This window comes from Hippoglossus stenolepis, chromosome 8 (assembly GCF_022539355.2).
Source record: "Hippoglossus stenolepis isolate QCI-W04-F060 chromosome 8, HSTE1.2, whole genome shotgun sequence".
Lineage (NCBI taxonomy): Eukaryota > Metazoa > Chordata > Actinopteri > Pleuronectiformes > Pleuronectidae > Hippoglossus > Hippoglossus stenolepis.
This window is the reverse complement of record NC_061490.1, coordinates 15,228,082-15,245,619: the sequence shown is the minus strand read 5'-3', so window position 1 is coordinate 15,245,619 and position 17,538 is coordinate 15,228,082. Positions and strand designations below refer to the sequence as shown.

Below are 17,538 nucleotides of genomic sequence, written 5' to 3'. Positions count from 1 at the left end.
CAGTACAGAGAAACAGTGTCTGAGTGGTGATGGTGAGTCTTGATATTCTGAGGTGCTCACATTATCCATCACACAGTTTACTACCCTTGTCTTTACTCCAACCACGTCTCCTCCGGCCCACAACCTTTCAACGTCTCCCAACCAGTACTCAGTGAGTGTGAGTGTGTGTTGTTGTGGAAAGTGTTGCTGGGATACAGGCGAAGAGAAAGTGCAGACATAAACACTGAGGAGGCTCCATGAAGAGTTTGCCTGTAATTCAGTTTGCTCCTCGGCCTCTGACAATGTTTTGCTGTCTGAAATCGGCAGCAGGCGGCTCTATGACTCATCCCCAAAACACTGCACATGTACTGAAAGGATGCATGATAATGGCAGCACATGTGGCCCCCACATTCAACATGTGTGTGTTTTGTAACTTGGTTTGTGTTTTTCTTTGTGTCTCGGCCTCTTTGTGCTGCATAAAAGCCCACAATCATGCCCTTCTCTTTTCAGCACCGCTAACAATATGTGGCCCGTATCCCACTGTCACAGAGATGACTCAGAGCGTCACTCCCTGCTGCAGCACACGGACACGGAGGGAGGAGGAGGAGGAGGAGGAGGAGGAGGAGGAGGAGGAGAGGGGACATAAAAAGATGGACGGGACTGTGAACACAGAGTAAATGTCCGTCAAACATCTGAATAAAGGGAAACTGTGGAAAGGAAGTTGAGTGTTTTGAACAGAGGTGTGACAGCCTGTGTTATGTGTCACCTGCTCCTCCATGCGTCTGCCGTTAAATGCACCCACACACGACAGACACGCACACAAAGATGACGTGAAAAACCGCAGTTTTCCCCAGTTTCTTTGTTTATTAGGAAAGACAGGGGAAAACACAGACAGAGCTGTGACATTGTTGGTTTATGATGTTGCTCAACATTCAACAGTTAAGAAAATAAAAAACAAGCTCTGGCCAAAAATCTAATTGAATCATGTGAGTTGAAGGCACTGCTTATGAGTCTGGGAGTCATAATAAATTAAGTGGAGAAGGTGCATAAACGTTGTGATTAGTATGGGATCACCTGATGGTTCAATTAAGTATGCACAGCACCCATTCATCAACTCCATCTTGTAAATAAAATAATATTATGAGTGTGTGTGTGTGTGTGTGTGTGTGTGTGTGTGTGTGTGTGTGTGTGTGTGTGTGTGTGTGTGTGTGTGTAGTCTCTACATCAGGGCGTTCCCATCCTCAGTCGTTTCTTTCGGCTTCTTGCCCTTTTTATTTATGCGTTTGATCACTATGATGAAGGCAAGAACTGCAGAAGAGACAGAAACAGAAATCAGTCACAGCAAAGAACAAACTGGAGTCAGCACAGAGCCGGACACTCACACGTGACTGTGGATAATACAATAGATACAGTGTCATGGGTGAGATCTTGCGTAATGTGTGTGAGACTTACTGCAGAATCCCATCGTGCCGACCAGGATCCCGATGGTGGGTCCCATCCCCAATCTGAAGGAACGATCTTCTGGTGCTATGTAGCAGTAGCCCTGCGTGGTGCAGTTACACACTCTCACTGGGATGTGGAGAGGAGAGAGCAACACACGCGTGCATCAGAGACATGTTAGTTAATCTCTATAACAACGAAAAAACTAACGGGGCAACTAAGAGGTCATGGATTAATTATAAATATTCCCAAATGAATAAAAAAAAATATATTACTTACTGTTCAACTATTTTACAATTTTTGTTGAAGTTGAAGTTGTTTGATGTACAATCCAAATCAAACTTTATAACTTAGGTTGTAGTGGGGTTTTGTGTTACACTTGTCTGCATAATATTGAAATTAGAGTCTGATCGATATATCAGCCTTACACAGATATATCGGTTTTGGCATTAATGTTTAGCCATCAATATGAAAACTTTTATTTTACAGAATAAACAGTGCCGAAAAGATGTGCAAATAAGTTTATTTTCTTAATTCAAGTACTATATATTTTTATGTATTTGTGTTCTTTTATGTATAGTATATGTAAGAAACCGCTTTTGTCAAATATGTATAACAGCTAATATATTGGAAATGTTTCACTCCCTAATAATGGTATCTGCATCAGTTGAGCTCTAACTGAAATGTGCCTCAGATATTCTTCCCCCTCATGTGGTCTCAGTCCAGTTCAACACTGAACCAAACCACCTGTGTTCATGTTAATAAGGGAACATTGTTAGGATCAGTATTTGTTGTCTTTCCCCTCATTTGAAAAACTGGACTCACCATCAAACCGCTGGGAGATTCCCATCCCTGCGTTGTCTTTAATGTTGATGGCAAGTGAAAAGGTTCTATCTTCAGTCGTTTTTTTCCTTAGGGTCAGTTTAGCTGAGGTATCTGCATGACACAAACAGAAAGAAAGGAAAGATGTGACAATCTCAGTTTCCACCTTTTCAACTATACACTCCACGTTGTAATATTCTCCATGACTTCAGTGGTAACTTTATGTCGACGTACCGTCAACACGGCTCAGGTCCCAGTTGGGTGACTTCTTGGCGAAGGCGAAGGTGAAGGGCTGGGAGAAGGGAGCGCTGTCTTCATCTCGGGCCTTGATGATGACAGGTTTGGGATTGGCTACGCATATGAAGGCCTCGGTCTCTATCAGTTTGGGGATGTTGTCGTTCACGTCCAGCAGCCGCACGTACACGACGCGCTCAGAAGACATCTTGGGGTTCCCTGTAGTAGGGGGATAAAAAAGGTGCATTGGTTTAAAACTACGTAATTAGTGGTTTGTTTTAAAGGTCGGAGTTCACAATGCATTCCAATTACAACAACAAATTAAAAGTCATAACGGCAAATAAGAAGTCACAACAAATTTTGTCCACCTTTCTTTTGTGTTAAAAAGATGGACAGAGCTTCTGTCCAATCAGTGACAAGCCTTGTCAATAGCAGGTGCCTAACTTATCCATTAGGAGATTGTGTAATAACTGAGCAGCTGTGAGTTGTGTCTCCGTGTCCTCTCACCCTTCTCAAATGCAGTGACGGTGACTTCGAAGGCCTCCAGGGTCTCCTTGTCCAGCTTGTCTTTGGTCCTGATCTGTCCTGTGGCAGCATCGATCTCCAGCCAGCCACGAGCATCACCCTCCAACTTGAAGCTGCACAACACACAAGAGGAATTACACACAACAACACACACACACACACATACATAGTGAGCAGATACTGAAAAGCAGGGAAAGTAATGGACAAAACAACAAATCAATATTCGGTTTCAGGGGGAGCTGCCCTGATGTTCCCTAAACTATGAAATCCTTGTGTGTGGTCAGTTTGTGGTCACTCCACTGTGGCTCAGTACATCTCAGTAGAGTCCAGCTCATAAACTGCAGGAGAACATGGACACAGTGTCTCCTCGAAGTTTCTAAGATGATGCTGTGAGGTCTGAAATTTTGCTTTACACCTTGTAGCCATCTTAGCAGCTACTGCAGCCAAAAGAGATAAATGAACAAACTGGGTGGGTGCATGGAGAGTGCAGACCTCCACCAAGGCTAACAACCAATATCGCCATGTTAAAGAAAGTGGGGAAAAAATGCTGCCCATTTATCTGGAATCACTTTTTTTTGCGTATTCCTGCTAACTAACAATCAAACGCTGATGAAAACAAAACCTCCTTTCTGAGGGTAAAGAAATATTATAACATTTTTAACAAAGGGGTGAATGAGGTGACACATTACTCTCTCATAATTCCCAGCAGCAGCACTATGAAGGACAAAAATGGCATAAGTATCAAAAAGAATACACATATACACAACACATAAATAAATAAATGAATGTTAATTGTAATAAAGCTTTGTGTCATCCGGTGCAACAACTTGGCACATGAGTGAGTTTTTATCGACACACGGGGATAAAGTAGATCAGGCCACACAGATAATACTTGATTGTGGCATCAGTTCATTGTTGGTTTCAGACAATAAAATGCTGCTCAGTCGTCTTTTTATTGAAACTCCATTTTGCTCCTCTGTTGCACCACGGTCTGACTCTACCAGGTCAAACTATTGAACTGAAAGCCGTTAGGACTGGGACACTGAGCGGCTGTTGCTGTGTGTGTGTGTGTTTACATGATCTCTTTGCCCTCTGGGTCCTTTGCCTCCACATTGAGCAGCACCGATCCCTTGGTGGTGTTCTCGGGTACGGCCACGTCCAGGAAGTCCAGGCTGAACTCCGGGGCCTCGTCCACGTCGGTGACAGACACGGTGACGAAGGCCGTGGATTCGATGCCGTACTCCAGGCCTGTCATCAGCGGCTCTGGGTTACGAGCGTCGATCTGGAGCTTGTAGGTGGGAGACGCCTCAAAGTCCAAAGGCTGTTGGATGAGAAAGAAAGTGGTTATAAGAAACGTGCAGGGCGGGTTTCGAAGGTTTAAATCATGTTGTATTTTACTGTGAATTATGTTGCTCTGAAATATGTGCAGTTATCTGCTTTAATCAATGGGTTTGTTACGTAACATGCATTAAGTGTGTCGAGCATTTAACCTTTTCACATTTAACCTCAGGGTAGAAAGACAGAACACTGACAGCAGCTCTCAGAGCTCACAAGCATCATTAAGTTCTTTACTTTGATTTTAGAAATATGTCTATGACGAGATAAAAGTTTCATTTCTTTGCTGGGCTGTGATTTACACAAGGAGACTGAAGAAATGAGTCAATACACGGAAAACAAATCTGCTATTTTGATTATAAACAAATTAATAAACCAAAAATATGCTGCAGCTTCTCAAAAGTATTTTTTTTCTCTGAATCATGCGATTATAAGGGTAATATCTTTGAGTTGTGGCCTGTTTAAAACAATATAATTTTGTATTTAGGGAACTTTACTTTTATTATAATTTGATTTAAATTTATTCATTTATTTATTTAAAAGTTAATTGTTGGATAAGCATATTGAAAAACAGCATTTAGTTGACATTCCCCAAAAAAGTATATCACACAAATACAAAAATAGAGGATCAATTGTGAGTTTTTGAAAGTACAAGGAGCCTCAAATGTTGTACCCAATGATGCGTATGTGTGTGTTTGAATGGGAGATGTAGATAATAGAGATGCTGCACCTTGACTATGACCAGCTGACCGACGCCCTTGCCGTCAGTTTCCACGGCAAACACGTCATCATCGTTGCCGGCGGAGATGTGGAACTCGATGAGGGCGCTGCCGCTGCCTGGGTCGTCAGCGTCCGTGGCCGTGATGGTCACCACAGTGTGTCCCACAGGGGTGTCCTCTGCCAGAGTGTGGCTGCCATACTGCACACACACAAAGAAACGTGAAGGGAACCAGCCAATCAGCACGAGGAGTGAGAGCCATGCAGGCGCCACGTTCAAACACTCACATCATTCTTCTCAAACTCAGGCTTCTCGTTGTTGACATCGATGACCTTGATGACCACTTTGCAGTCCACACTGAAACCTGTGAGAGAAAAACTGTGAGTGCGACGGCTTGATGCGAAAACCGACACCACCATCTACATCATACAGTGTTTGTGTGTTACCTGGGTCGCTGACTCTCACATCCAGTTGATAGACCTGATGTTCTCTTCGCTGTAGCATGCTTAACGCCTGAATTCTTCCAGAGGCAGCGTCGATGGAGAAGACTTTGTTTGGGGTGGATGGATCTTCGGGCAGGAGGGTGTAAGTCAGGTGAGAATTCATCGTCTCGGGTTGATCGTCATCACGGGCCATCAGCTGTCCTATCAGGCTGCCTGGAAACATAAGAACCAGAGCTTAGGGACCCAAAAAACGTATCATCCATCCATCCATTATCTATTAGCTTTTCCTTTAAGGGCCGTGGGTGCACTGGAGCCTATCCCAGACAATATAGAGTGGGAGACAGGTCGCCAGCGAATCACAGGCCGACACACAAACAACCATTTACACACAATTTGGAGTCCCCAATTAACCTAAGCCCAATCTGCATGTCTTTGGACTGTGGGAGGAAGCTGGAATACCTGGAGAAAAACCACACAGACACAGGGAGAACATACAGAAAGACCCCTGGCAAACCAGGATTCGAACCAGGAACCTTCTTGCTGTGATGCGAGAGTGCCAACCACTGCAACCAAATTTTCTTACTAGTTAAAAATTTTCGTAAATTTAAGAGAGCTCCAGAGGTCTCTTAAGCTGACAAGCGTAAATCAGAGTTCACTACAGTTCAGTAAGAGTAACAGTCATTTTTAGATGCATTGTACAAACTATCGCTGGTCATATAGAGAAATAATCTGATGAACCATTATTTATATTTCATGTGATGAAAATTCAATTTGATTTTGTTTTATGTAATAATCACAAACACTTCTTACCCACAGGCTCGTTCTCCTGCACCTCAAACACAGTCTCCTCATTTTCACACACTGGTGCATTGTCATTCACGTCCTCCACCAAGACCTGAATCTCCAAGGGCCGATCCACCTCTTTGTTATCGGCGTCCTTCGCAAACACCACCAGGATGTACTGAAGACAGAAGCAACACAAGTTCGAGAGTAATACCCACAATTCATCTTGATTTCAGAGTTAAGAGACGGAGCAAACTATTCATGTGTCATGTACCATGTCCTTGTCTTCTCTGTCCAGCGGCTCTGTCAGGAGGATTTCTCCATTTTCTGCGATCTGGAAGGGGAATTTCAGCTCTCGCTCTTTCTGCACCAAACTGTAGACGGCCTCTGGCTCGTTGGACTGGACCTGGATCCAGAGACACGGGAAGAACCCAGGGTGAGATGGTTAATTAATGGATATGGAGCAGGCCCAGCGAGTGTCCGGCGTGTTTAGCCCACCACACCTTTCCAATGGTCAGAGGATAAATTCCTTCTAAGTGCTCTTTCACAGTTATCGGTCCAGGGTTGACCCACAGGTTTTGCTGCACAATAATGCGAACTCTGGTGTTTCCAGTCAGCGCGCTCTCCGACTCTCCTCCCAGATCCTGCACACGCACAAAGAGGATGTAGTCTGGGTCGTCCATGGGGTCCATAGTCCTCCTCCTCATTTCTGTCACCACAGAGGAAGATAGAGTTTGCAGTTAGAGCTAACAAAGAGAAATCAGTGGAATGGGGGTGGATTTCTAATTTTGGAAAGCTGAGTCACACCAATTTGGCTTAACCACTCTCCTCGGCCGACCTCATCAACTCACTACCCAATAAAACACAGCGCTGATCCCTGGCAAACACTTTCTACATTACACTCTGATTTTGTATTCGTTAGCATCCATCACTCAGCGTCATCAAGTGCTGCAGCTTTTAAGTTTAACACACACCACAAATGACTGGGAACAGAAACAGAAGTCCCGCTGTGAGAATCTGTGACATTTTATAATTAAAACGATGAATTAATTTCTTGAAGAATTAATTAGCAGACCCAGTTTTGATAAATATATAAAATAAATTTCAAGTGCAACCGTCTGGAGTAAAAAGTCTGTCACAGGCTGCATTTGGGGTGTGGTGGAAATGCAAAGAAGAGGCTTTACAAAACAGCAGGGGATGAAAACTACTTATTAATTATTAATACAAAATTATTAATATTTCATCATTGAATTTTGAATTGTTTTCACCCTTTGTTGTTCTGTAAGGCTTCGAAGATATTCCCTTCTCTATCATTAAAGACCAACGAGGTAGTTAAGGTACTAACTATTTTCTCTTACATTGTTAATGATCAATTAATGGATGATCAATCGTTTATATGTCATTTGGAAACAAACCTGCTCTCTCCACACAGGTGAAGAAGGGGTTCTGTTCATAGGGGATCTTCGGCACTGGACAGTAGTCGTCAAACTTTGTCTTCAGAGCCTCAATGCTCTGATCTTCTCCCCGGGTGTACTGGATGCTCTCTCGGGCATTTAGCCCCTTTTCCCCTGTTGAAGAACAAACATGACTCAATTCCCACACATTATGTATCTTCACATAAATGGTTAGACTTCCCTCACAGTGCACAGATGTGTGCGGGCATCTTCAGACTCACACACTCAAAGTAATCAGTGATCAACATCGCGCCACACATCTAGGCAATCTGCCTCCAATCAGGTTTAATCTTGAGCACACAAGATGAGCGGTGTAATCTGGATTTAGAGTGTCACTATACTGTCAGATTACAGGCAGGGGTGGACGGATTATAGATTTCCCCAAGGACACTCTGTGTGTGTTTGGTGGTGTTTGGTTGGAGTTTGTGTGCAGCACCTTCTTCTGTGGTGGAGATCTCTCCGGTGTTGGGGTCGATCTGGAACAGGAGGATCTGGTTTTTGCTGGGCATCTGGCTGACCAGGCTGTAGCGCAGATGAGCATTAGGAGTCTCGGGGTCGTCCTCGTCCGATGCAGACACACGAGTGAATGCGACACCTGGAACAGAACCAGGGACACAACAAACCAATGTTTTTACATATTTTTGTAGTGGGTCAAACAGAGAAGTGCAAATGCTTCAGTGACTGGATTCTTATGGAGGGAAAATACAGAAATACATCTCCATCCAAAACATGAGCCCAGTGCTGAAAACGCATTGCCCTCAATGTGCATGAACTTTACATTGACAACAGTTATTCAACTGCCTCAGCACATATTTTAATTCATGGCACATTTATTTCCACAGTTTCAAGTGTTTCTTCTTCTCTCACCTGCTGCACTGTGTTCTCTAACCACAGCCGTGTAGTCACTCTGGACGAAGGTTGGAGCCTTGTTGTTGATGTCCAACACATTTATGGTCACGTAAACTGGACCTTCCACCACTTCATCATCTGCCAGCGCCTCCACCTGGACACACACACAAACACACACACACACACACACACACACACGTATAAATACAGGTTTGCTGCTGCAGTGCATAAGTGTAATTCTCTGTGTGTTTATTAATAAGAAGACCTTGATAATGTAATGGTTATCTTGAGACCAGTCTAGTGGTCTCTCCAGGAAGAGCCAGCCGTCCTTTGAAATCTTGATGTCTTCCTGACCTTCTCCACTCAGCCGGAAATTATTCACACCTGGAGTTGTCACCTGGAACTATGGGCGGGAAAAAACAGATTTTTTTATAGCGAGATTTTACTAAACATCCTCATTGGCTGCGATTCAATCAAGAAATACTGAAAAACTAAGAGATCTAATACTGTAGTGTAGAATTTCTCAAGTATTCTCGAGTATTATCAACAACGTGTATTTCAAATATCAAAAGTAAAAGTACTTGGCCCCTGTGACTGATATATGACCATAAATTACATCATCAGATTGATGATATTAATGCATCAAAGCACAAGTAGCATAAAACTGCTGCAGAAGCTTGTGGTTCCAGTGGTTCAATCTGATGGGGAATGAGATAATTAATGGGAGAAAAATAAATCAAAATTGAAAAGCTTATATACAAGTTTGTAGTTCTTTTTCAGACTTTTTGTGATTACATTGGATAATATTACCACTTAGGGCCTAAAACAATTACTTAAATGAAACCAGGCGAAAAGATCGAAAGGAAAATCTCCTCTTGGTGGAACTGCTAACAACTTCAACACATCTGACTCATGTGACAAATGTGTAGACACTGCTTTTTTGAAAGGGCTTTTATAATAGATTTGAAAATGAAATGGAGTACAAGCATGAAGTAGCGTGAACCAGAAATATTCATTTGTGTATTACCTGATACATGGGATACGGCACCGGCGTCCCCTCTGGCACATCCAGCACCGTGTTCTCAAACAGGCCCTTCTTCTCCTCCAGGTCCTTCCCACCAGCCTATCACAGCACAGACACAGAGGTCGAAGGTCACCGAATACAGTACGGGCTGAGGGGAAAAGGAACCTCTCACACTCACGCCCACATTTGCCCTTGTTGCTTCGGCGAACTTGCAACTGAAGTCAGGGATTGAGGGGCAGTTATTTATTGAACCACAATTATAGGACCAGTAAAGAAAATCTTATATTTCACAGAAGGGCGTGAGAGCAAAGTCTACAGACTCTGACTGAGCTGAGCAACGACCTTTCACTTCCGTTTAGTGTTTTACATTAGTCACTTCAGGTTTTCCTGCACACGTCTGTAACATAGCAGTGGTTTCTTTGCACGAGGCGCCGTAAAGGCCGAAAATAAAATCTTCTTTTCGTGTATTTTTTTACGTTTCAAACCTGTGCCAGAAATGATATATGGATACAGCCAAGCATGAATCCACTGCTCCAACTGTTTCACAGACCTTTTAACAGGTTCATGTTTCGGAGCATTATTACGAAAATGTATTGAAGGAGCGCAGAAGCAGTTGGCAGTGTTATGTACTCACAATGCTGAACAGGAGTGGGAGCAACAACAGATGCACCATGGGTGTCATGATCACAGTCTGGGAAGGGAGACGAGAGGAGGAGGAGGAGGAGGAGGAGGAGGAGGAGGAGGAGGAGGAGGAGGGGGAGGAGGAGGAGGAGGAGGAGGAGATATGGGGATTGAAGGGAGGAGGCAAAAAGAAGAGGATGAAAATTAAACATTTAAATTCCCAAGGCACAATATTCATCGTGCTCTCTGGTGACATTCCTCGTATCTGGTGCTTGTATAAAGTAGTGGAGAATGCGTGGGATTTATTATTATTATTACTCAACTCATCTGAAGAACGTCAGCACATTATTTTGCTCCATGAAAGAAAAATTAAATCTGTCGTCTATCTTTTCGAATCTATGTGCACACTATCTCAGTCTATCCTCACACTTTGAGCTCAATGTGAACTTAAAGTGCCGATAGGTGTCCACCGCAGCAGCGACCAGGAGAAAGTGAGAAGTCAGAGCTTTATAACAAACCTGTTACTCTTTGTGTAACCCGGATCCCAGTGAATGTGACTCAGGTACACAAAGGTCAATGTAAAGTGTGTAATACATGTGTGTGTGTGTGTGTGTGGCTTGAAAACTCATCACACATGGTGATATTTTCTGTCACACACACACACTGACTTTGCTCTACAGCATAATCTTTATTGTGCCTGGAAGACATTGCATTCAGACATACATAGACTGAATTATCTTTACGATTGACACATGCTTTGGATAACGAAAGGAAAAAAACACGTATTATGTTCAATAACGTTAAATAAACTGACTTAATCTGTATAAAATGACCGTGTTCAAGAAATATATGAGGAACAAGGACAAAGTTTGAGATTTCCTGTTGTTGTAAAGTGCAGGCGAGGGAGAAGGGTGAAGTCAGCCACCACAGAAAGTGAAGGTGACATTGAGTCGTGGCCAATGACCTTTTTGTAGCTCAGCCCTCGTAAAGACACCTAATGTCGCCAACACTTTAAATGACTCTTTTATTAGCAGGACAAAGATTTCTCTCCAAGTTACCAGGACCTTTAACCATTTATTGTGTCCTCGACCTCCACTGACGCACACATGGTTAACTGACAAGGCTTTAGTGGCGTTACCAATCAACACACAGCAACATGCAATGAGTTGACTGACTTCCAGTGAGGAAAGTATTATATGTAGAATTATTTTCTGTACTTTACAACAATGGCCTGATGTAAAAAGTGGTAAAAGTATGTTTGGGCACTGACGGGCCTCTTGTTCTCCTCTAAAATGAAAGACTATCCGTTTATTTTACAGCTTCTATGATACCAAATCTAGTTTCCCATACTGGTCATTTCCCCCTAATACCAGGAACCGCCAATAACCCAGGAAGCCACAGAGGTTGTCAGACAAGACACAAACGGCCCTGACAAAGTCAAGTCAAGATCACGGCGCTCCTTCTACAAACTTAAAACCCCCGACATGTCAGATTAAGCCTGTGAGAACCAACAGATGTTGTCCAGCGTGTGTCCTACTCACACACAGCCCCTGAAAAAAGATCTTTTAAAAAAAATCCAAACACCCAACAAATCCAAAACTGTGAGCCAGGAGAGCGCGGACACTTACCTTCCTGGAGAGATCGAGCGAGTCACTCCTCAGCCCTCGGAGGGATCAGAGCAGCCCCATCCTGTCTCTGGTCAAACGTTAACCAAGTGCTAACCAGCAATGTTTTATTGGACCTAATGATTGTCTAATCACCCTGAACTCAGCCAATGGGCGCTGACGAGCAAGAAGGAGACAGGAAGAACAGAACAATGACACATACAGTCCTATAAAAGACAAACCCATTATCACTAATATCTATTACTGACCAAAGATACATAGAATACTCATAGTTTGAGCTTCAGTGGTGGGATATTGTTACAAGTTGGAGAAATTTCACAGTAATAGTCGTTTTTTTGCACTTTTCTGACTTCATGTGCTTGAGCTGTGAACTTCAGGAGAAAAGTTAGGATAAAAAAAGTGATCAGATAAATGGGAATATTTCTCTAGAAATGTGCTGTTCAGCATCTCAGTTTCTGAGTTCGGTTCAGACTTTGACCTCTGCACCGTTTCCTGTCAGATTTTCCATTAGTGGCTCTGCCTGATAAGGAGCCATGTGTGTGTGTGTGAGTAGACAATAGGACTAACAGATTGCACTGACAATCCACTGCCTCATAATAATGCAAAGCAATGGGGACATTCAGGTCAAAGCACACACAGTTAAAAAAAATTATAGCAGGTTTGATTCCAGCGGCTTTCTTTGATAAACTTTCCCACCATCAAGAAAAAGTGAACTGATCGGAGAGTTCCTTCACTTTTAAACATTCTGTTGTGTTGCTGCCTTAGACTAAAATCATCAATACTCCATGATGACAAAGCTAGAACAGAACTCACAGTGAGATGTTTTTGCCAATGTATTAAAATGAAAAACGGATATATCACTGTTCACTTGACTCTTGAAATTTAGCTCAGGTGACTCCCACTGCTCTTCCTCATCTTTGACATATTTCTATGAGACATTTCAGTCCATCCTTCCATCTAGAGTCGGGAACCCTCTGTAGTCACCAGTGTATCACAGGGACAACATAGACAAATAACCATTCACACCTATACAGGCATGTTTAGAGTTTCCAAACCTAACCCTAACCCCAATCTGCATTTCCTTGGACTGTCTGAGGAAGCCAGACTGAAGTCCACCTGTGTTAAATCCAATCAACTGGACCTCATTTAGAAATACACACGTCCGTCTAGATAAGTTCCCACAGCTGACAATACATTTCAGAGCAAAAACCAACCTACAGAGCTCAGAGACACAGATCTGGGGAAGGCCTTAAAAAAAAACTGCTTCATTGAAGGTTCCCAGGAGCCACAGTGGCCTCTGTAATTCTTAGATGAAAAAAGTTTCTAACAACCAGGACTCCTCTGAGAGCTGCAGCCAAACTGAGCATTCGGGGGAGAAGGGCCATGTTAACAGTTGTGACAAAGAACTTTTGAACTTAATCCTTGTTGTTCGTCACCTAGCCGCACGGATACCTGGGATTATCTTCCATACCTCCTAATATACACATCCTGTGCAGAGAGAAGTGAGCTCTATACAAGCTGTAGAAAGCTGCTTGGAAACAAGGCAACATGTGCGAATGTGCAATTGTAGAAAAACAGGCTGTGAATGAGTCACAGTTTCACAGGATCGCTATTTAACCAAAAACCTGTGACTGCAGTGCTGACGGTTCAGTGGCGGAAGCTGTTATTTCTGATGGAAGTGACTATTATGTAAAACACGGGTCCAAACGTGTGCACTGTGCAGGCCGTCTGAGAGATCTTCTGTCCTAACATTCACCATCTGCCCAACGCTCCCTGACCTGAACCAACACACACACACACACACACACACACACACACACACACACACACACACACACACACACACACACACACACACACCTACTTCCTGTGCTGCTCTGAATGTTACCTAGGCAACACATTTTCAGATTTTTACTGCTTCTCTCATATAACTGAGTTTGAGAGCTGAGCATTCTGTGATGTTTGCTGTCAGACTGTGTGACCCAAATCTCCCATCAGCCCCTGAGCTGCTGAATTTCACTGTCCAATCAGGTGACACACACACACACACACACACACACACACACCCACAGAGGTTTGTGCAGCTATCCTTGTTAGCACATTGCATTGACTTCCATTCATTGTGCACAGCCAAACCAAAAACTTGTCCCTAACCTTAACCGTGACCAAGTCATGCCACACCTCAAGCTTCAACTAACCACAATTCACCTTACCGTTACCATGACAACTGAACCTAACCCTGAATATTTGCCCAAACCTTATTCTAATCCTGAAATCAAATCTTGATCTGTTTGGAAAAGTGAGCATCAGCTAAAATGTCCTCACTACGTAAGGTTCTCAAAGTGTTCCTCTCAAAGCCATACGGAAAAGTGCACACACACAAGTTTGCACGGGTACCCTCATTAGGACTTTGCATTGATTTCCATTCATAGACAGCCTGACCAAAACCTTTTTCAGAACCTTAACTGTGACTAATTAATGCCTAAAACTTACCTTAACTCAACCACAATTCACATCTTAACCCAAAACCTCAGAAATTATGTTTTGCCTCATACCGGCCTTTGGTCCCCATGTGGTCCACTGGTCCTCCTCTATCTTAGTGAGGACATTCATTGACATAATGCATTCATTGGCCCCTTACCTTAACCAACCAAACTTCATGCCTTACAACCCTAAACCAAGTCTTAACCTTCAAACAACCCTTTAAAAAAGCGAGGACCGGCCAAAATGTCCTCACTTCCTGAGGTCTATGCTCAAAATGGACAAACTCTTGTACTCGTATCTTAGTGAGGACACTAACTGATATAATGAATTCCCACACTCCTCCCCACCCTCACAAATAAATGTCTAATCTGAGGCCATACACACGAACAGTCAGAAGACTAATTGTGTTTGTGAAAGTTCAGCTTTAGTGTCACCTCCTGACTCATCTTTTATCAGCCCAGTCGTGTTGTTGTTAAACTCTGTCCGTGTCTCTTCTGTGTCGGTGATGAGTCATACATGCTAATATCCAATCAGTGAGGTCTGACATGACAAAAAGACAAAGGTGACTGTTTTTTTCTTTCTTTTCGGATGATGTCACTTTATTTCATCAAGAAACACTGAAACTTCATCCAAGTAACAAAATACAATCCATGATCATTCTGGTATTTATTTACAGAAAGTGCAAAATACAACACGTTATAAATAATGTCAAAGTAACTACTTAATGATCATCATAAAAAAAAAAAATAAGAGATTCATACATATAAACTACATTTAAACATCAGTAGTTTACAACTGGTCGTCTTAGCACTTAGGGATTCAACAAACAAGTCAACTAACGTGGCAGCGATGAGAGCGGAGGGACGAGGGAAAAGAAGAAGAGGAGAGAAAAAGGCAGATTTTTAATGTCTTTGTTAAAAAAAACTGAAATGAAACAAACATCGCCTCCACCCGTCAGTTCGTAAATACCTCCGACATTTCTGCCGCACAGTGTTTGTGTCAGTCACTGCATTAACTGATTGTCTGGTCCATTACGAAGACTGATGGTCTGCACTCAGTCCACTTAGCCAGGTTCAGACTGAGTCATGTGAGCGGCAGAGTAGAAATCTGTTCAACGCCTCTCAGTCGTCTTGGCTGTGCAGAGGATGTGAACACAGTGAGGACCGGGTTTGAGCCACCCAACGTTTAGCCCTCAAGGATCAGGCTTCCCTCCAGTCCATGTCCGCTGATTCTATACCATCAAGACTGGGTTTAGTGCAGAGTCAAAACCAGTCTGTTGAACACCTACAGCACAGACAGGTCATGACAGGACTTTGATTTCAGCCAGAACGCCACGCTGGGGTTGTTCTTCGCCACCACCTTGTCCAGGAGACGTTTGGCCTTCGTAGGGAGGCTCTCGCGACGCACGTTACAGGCGCTGTGCCTCCGACGTTTGTTGGCTTCCTTGGAGTCTCGGCGCAGACGCAGCTGCCGCACGATGCCGTGGAAGGCCTCCCAGACGTTGTGCTGCATGGCCGCTGAGGTTTCAATGAACTTGCAGTCAAACACAGCAGCACAGGTGCGGCCCTCTGAGGCAGAAAATCAAAGATCAGTGTTTGCATTTGGAAAAAGTATAAACTCACAGTAACTTGTGTTCATCTCTCACAAACACAAAGGGACTATGTCTCTGTCCTCACCATTGACTGACACCTCTCGGCGTCGCACAAGGTCACACTTGTTCCCCACCAGGATGATCGGGGTGTGCTGAGCGGGACGGAAGCGGCGGAGGGTGATCCTGAGCTCGGAGGCTCGGAGGAACGAGGCCCGGTCAGTTATAGAGTACAGCAACAGGTAGGCATCACCTGTCTGCGTGTGACACTCCTGAGCCCATTCATTGGCAGTCTGAAAAACACACACGCACAAGACACACACACAGTTAGAGAGAGGAAATGCAGACAGATGTGATCCCTCCACTCTGATCCTCATGGGTCAAGATGTCGTGACTGGTCTCACCTCTGTGTCCCACGTGTCCAGCAGAGTTACAGTTGCAGGTTCTCCGTCCACTTCAATCATCTTTTCACACATTTCATCTGAAACAAACACAGGAACATTTTAGCTTCAGTGAAATCATATAATCGTCATATAATCTTATTGACAGACATGTGCTGGACATCATCTATCACAAAAATGAGTTTCATCAGAAATTAAACAAGTGTGTGGTTCATAATACTTATATCACCTTTTAAACTTAAAATCCAATGTTTTTTCCCTGTTGATTTATGTTCACATAATATGCAGTTTTTCTCTTGTAATGTTTGCACCAAATAAAAATCCGATCCATCAGTCTGAGGGTCACTAAAGTCATAATCTCCTCACCTCCACTCAGCTCGCAGTCGTCGCTGTCCATGCTGTCCGCTGCCCCGGCGAAGATGCTGGCGAACGCCGTCTTACCGACCCCGCTGGCCCCCAGCAGCACCACCCGGTACGGGCGCCCAGGCTCCGGCGGCTCCCCGGCGGAGTCGGTGGAGATGATCGAGTCCGCGGAGGACCAGCTCCCGCGGCTGCCGTTCGACTCCCCCGCCGAGCTGGTGCAGGACTTGGAGCGGGAGATGCAGGCGGGGACCCGGGGCAGGAAGCTGTCCGGGAGCAGGTGGCTGCCCGGGTCGCAGATGCTCCACCGGTGGAGCTCGGTCTGCAGGCGCAGGCTGTGGCGGCGCACGGTGGACAGCATGGTGCCGCGGGCAGAAATTAGGATGAAGTGGATGGACCGACAGCGGTGGGATTAATGTGGGTTCTTTTCTGCAATGTGGCGATTTAAAAGTCGCTTTTACACATTTTTAGTTTCAGAGAAGCAGAAAAACAAAAGGTGCGTAAAGTCAGAGCCAAAATTAAAGGTGCGTAAAGTCAGTTTTCAGTCTCTACATGTCTATTGTGCATCATCAGAGGAGGATTTAAAAAAACACACGAATCAAAGTCTTTCTAGAACAAAACCAGGCTCAGGCATCCAGCGATAAAAGCTGATGTTTGACCCGGACGTGAGGTCGAAGACTCCGGGGAGATATCCACTGCTTGTGTCTCCTGGATGAGAGTTTCCCACAGGGTCTGCTGCGGAGTCTCTAATGCTGTGATGGGGATTCCCTACGGTTTATATGAAGAGGAGGAGGAGGAGGAGGAGGAGGGTCTCACAAGTGGAGCATTAATATTCACTGTGGAGAGGTGGGTA

General features: G+C 44.0%; 2 protein-coding genes across 2 annotated transcripts; both read right to left on the bottom strand.

The window, feature by feature from the left end:
* Positions 1-765: 765 nt before the first annotated feature.
* cdh17 (cadherin 17, LI cadherin (liver-intestine)) lies at positions 766-10,288 on the bottom strand. Its single transcript, XM_035163557.2, has 18 exons — positions 10,241-10,288; positions 9,610-9,705; positions 8,848-8,985; positions 8,601-8,736; positions 8,170-8,328; positions 7,695-7,847; positions 6,783-6,988; positions 6,554-6,685; positions 6,307-6,457; positions 5,500-5,709; positions 5,341-5,417; positions 5,066-5,254; positions 4,077-4,321; positions 2,983-3,113; positions 2,476-2,694; positions 2,245-2,355; positions 1,432-1,548; positions 766-1,287 (listed from the first exon to the last, which is right to left on the bottom strand). Exons 1-18 carry the CDS (start codon positions 10,286-10,288, stop codon positions 1,199-1,201), a joined length of 2,607 nt encoding a protein of 868 aa, XP_035019448.2. The 3' UTR covers positions 766-1,198.
* Positions 10,289-15,100: 4,812 nt separating this feature from the next.
* On the bottom strand, positions 15,101-17,447 carry gem (GTP binding protein overexpressed in skeletal muscle). Its single transcript, XM_035164090.2, has 4 exons — positions 16,692-17,447; positions 16,329-16,405; positions 16,013-16,217; positions 15,101-15,904 (listed from the first exon to the last, which is right to left on the bottom strand). The coding sequence occupies exons 1-4, from the start codon at positions 17,044-17,046 to the stop codon at positions 15,621-15,623; spliced, it is 921 nt and encodes a 306-aa protein (XP_035019981.1). The 5' UTR covers positions 17,047-17,447; the 3' UTR covers positions 15,101-15,620.
* Positions 17,448-17,538: the final 91 nt, after the last annotated feature.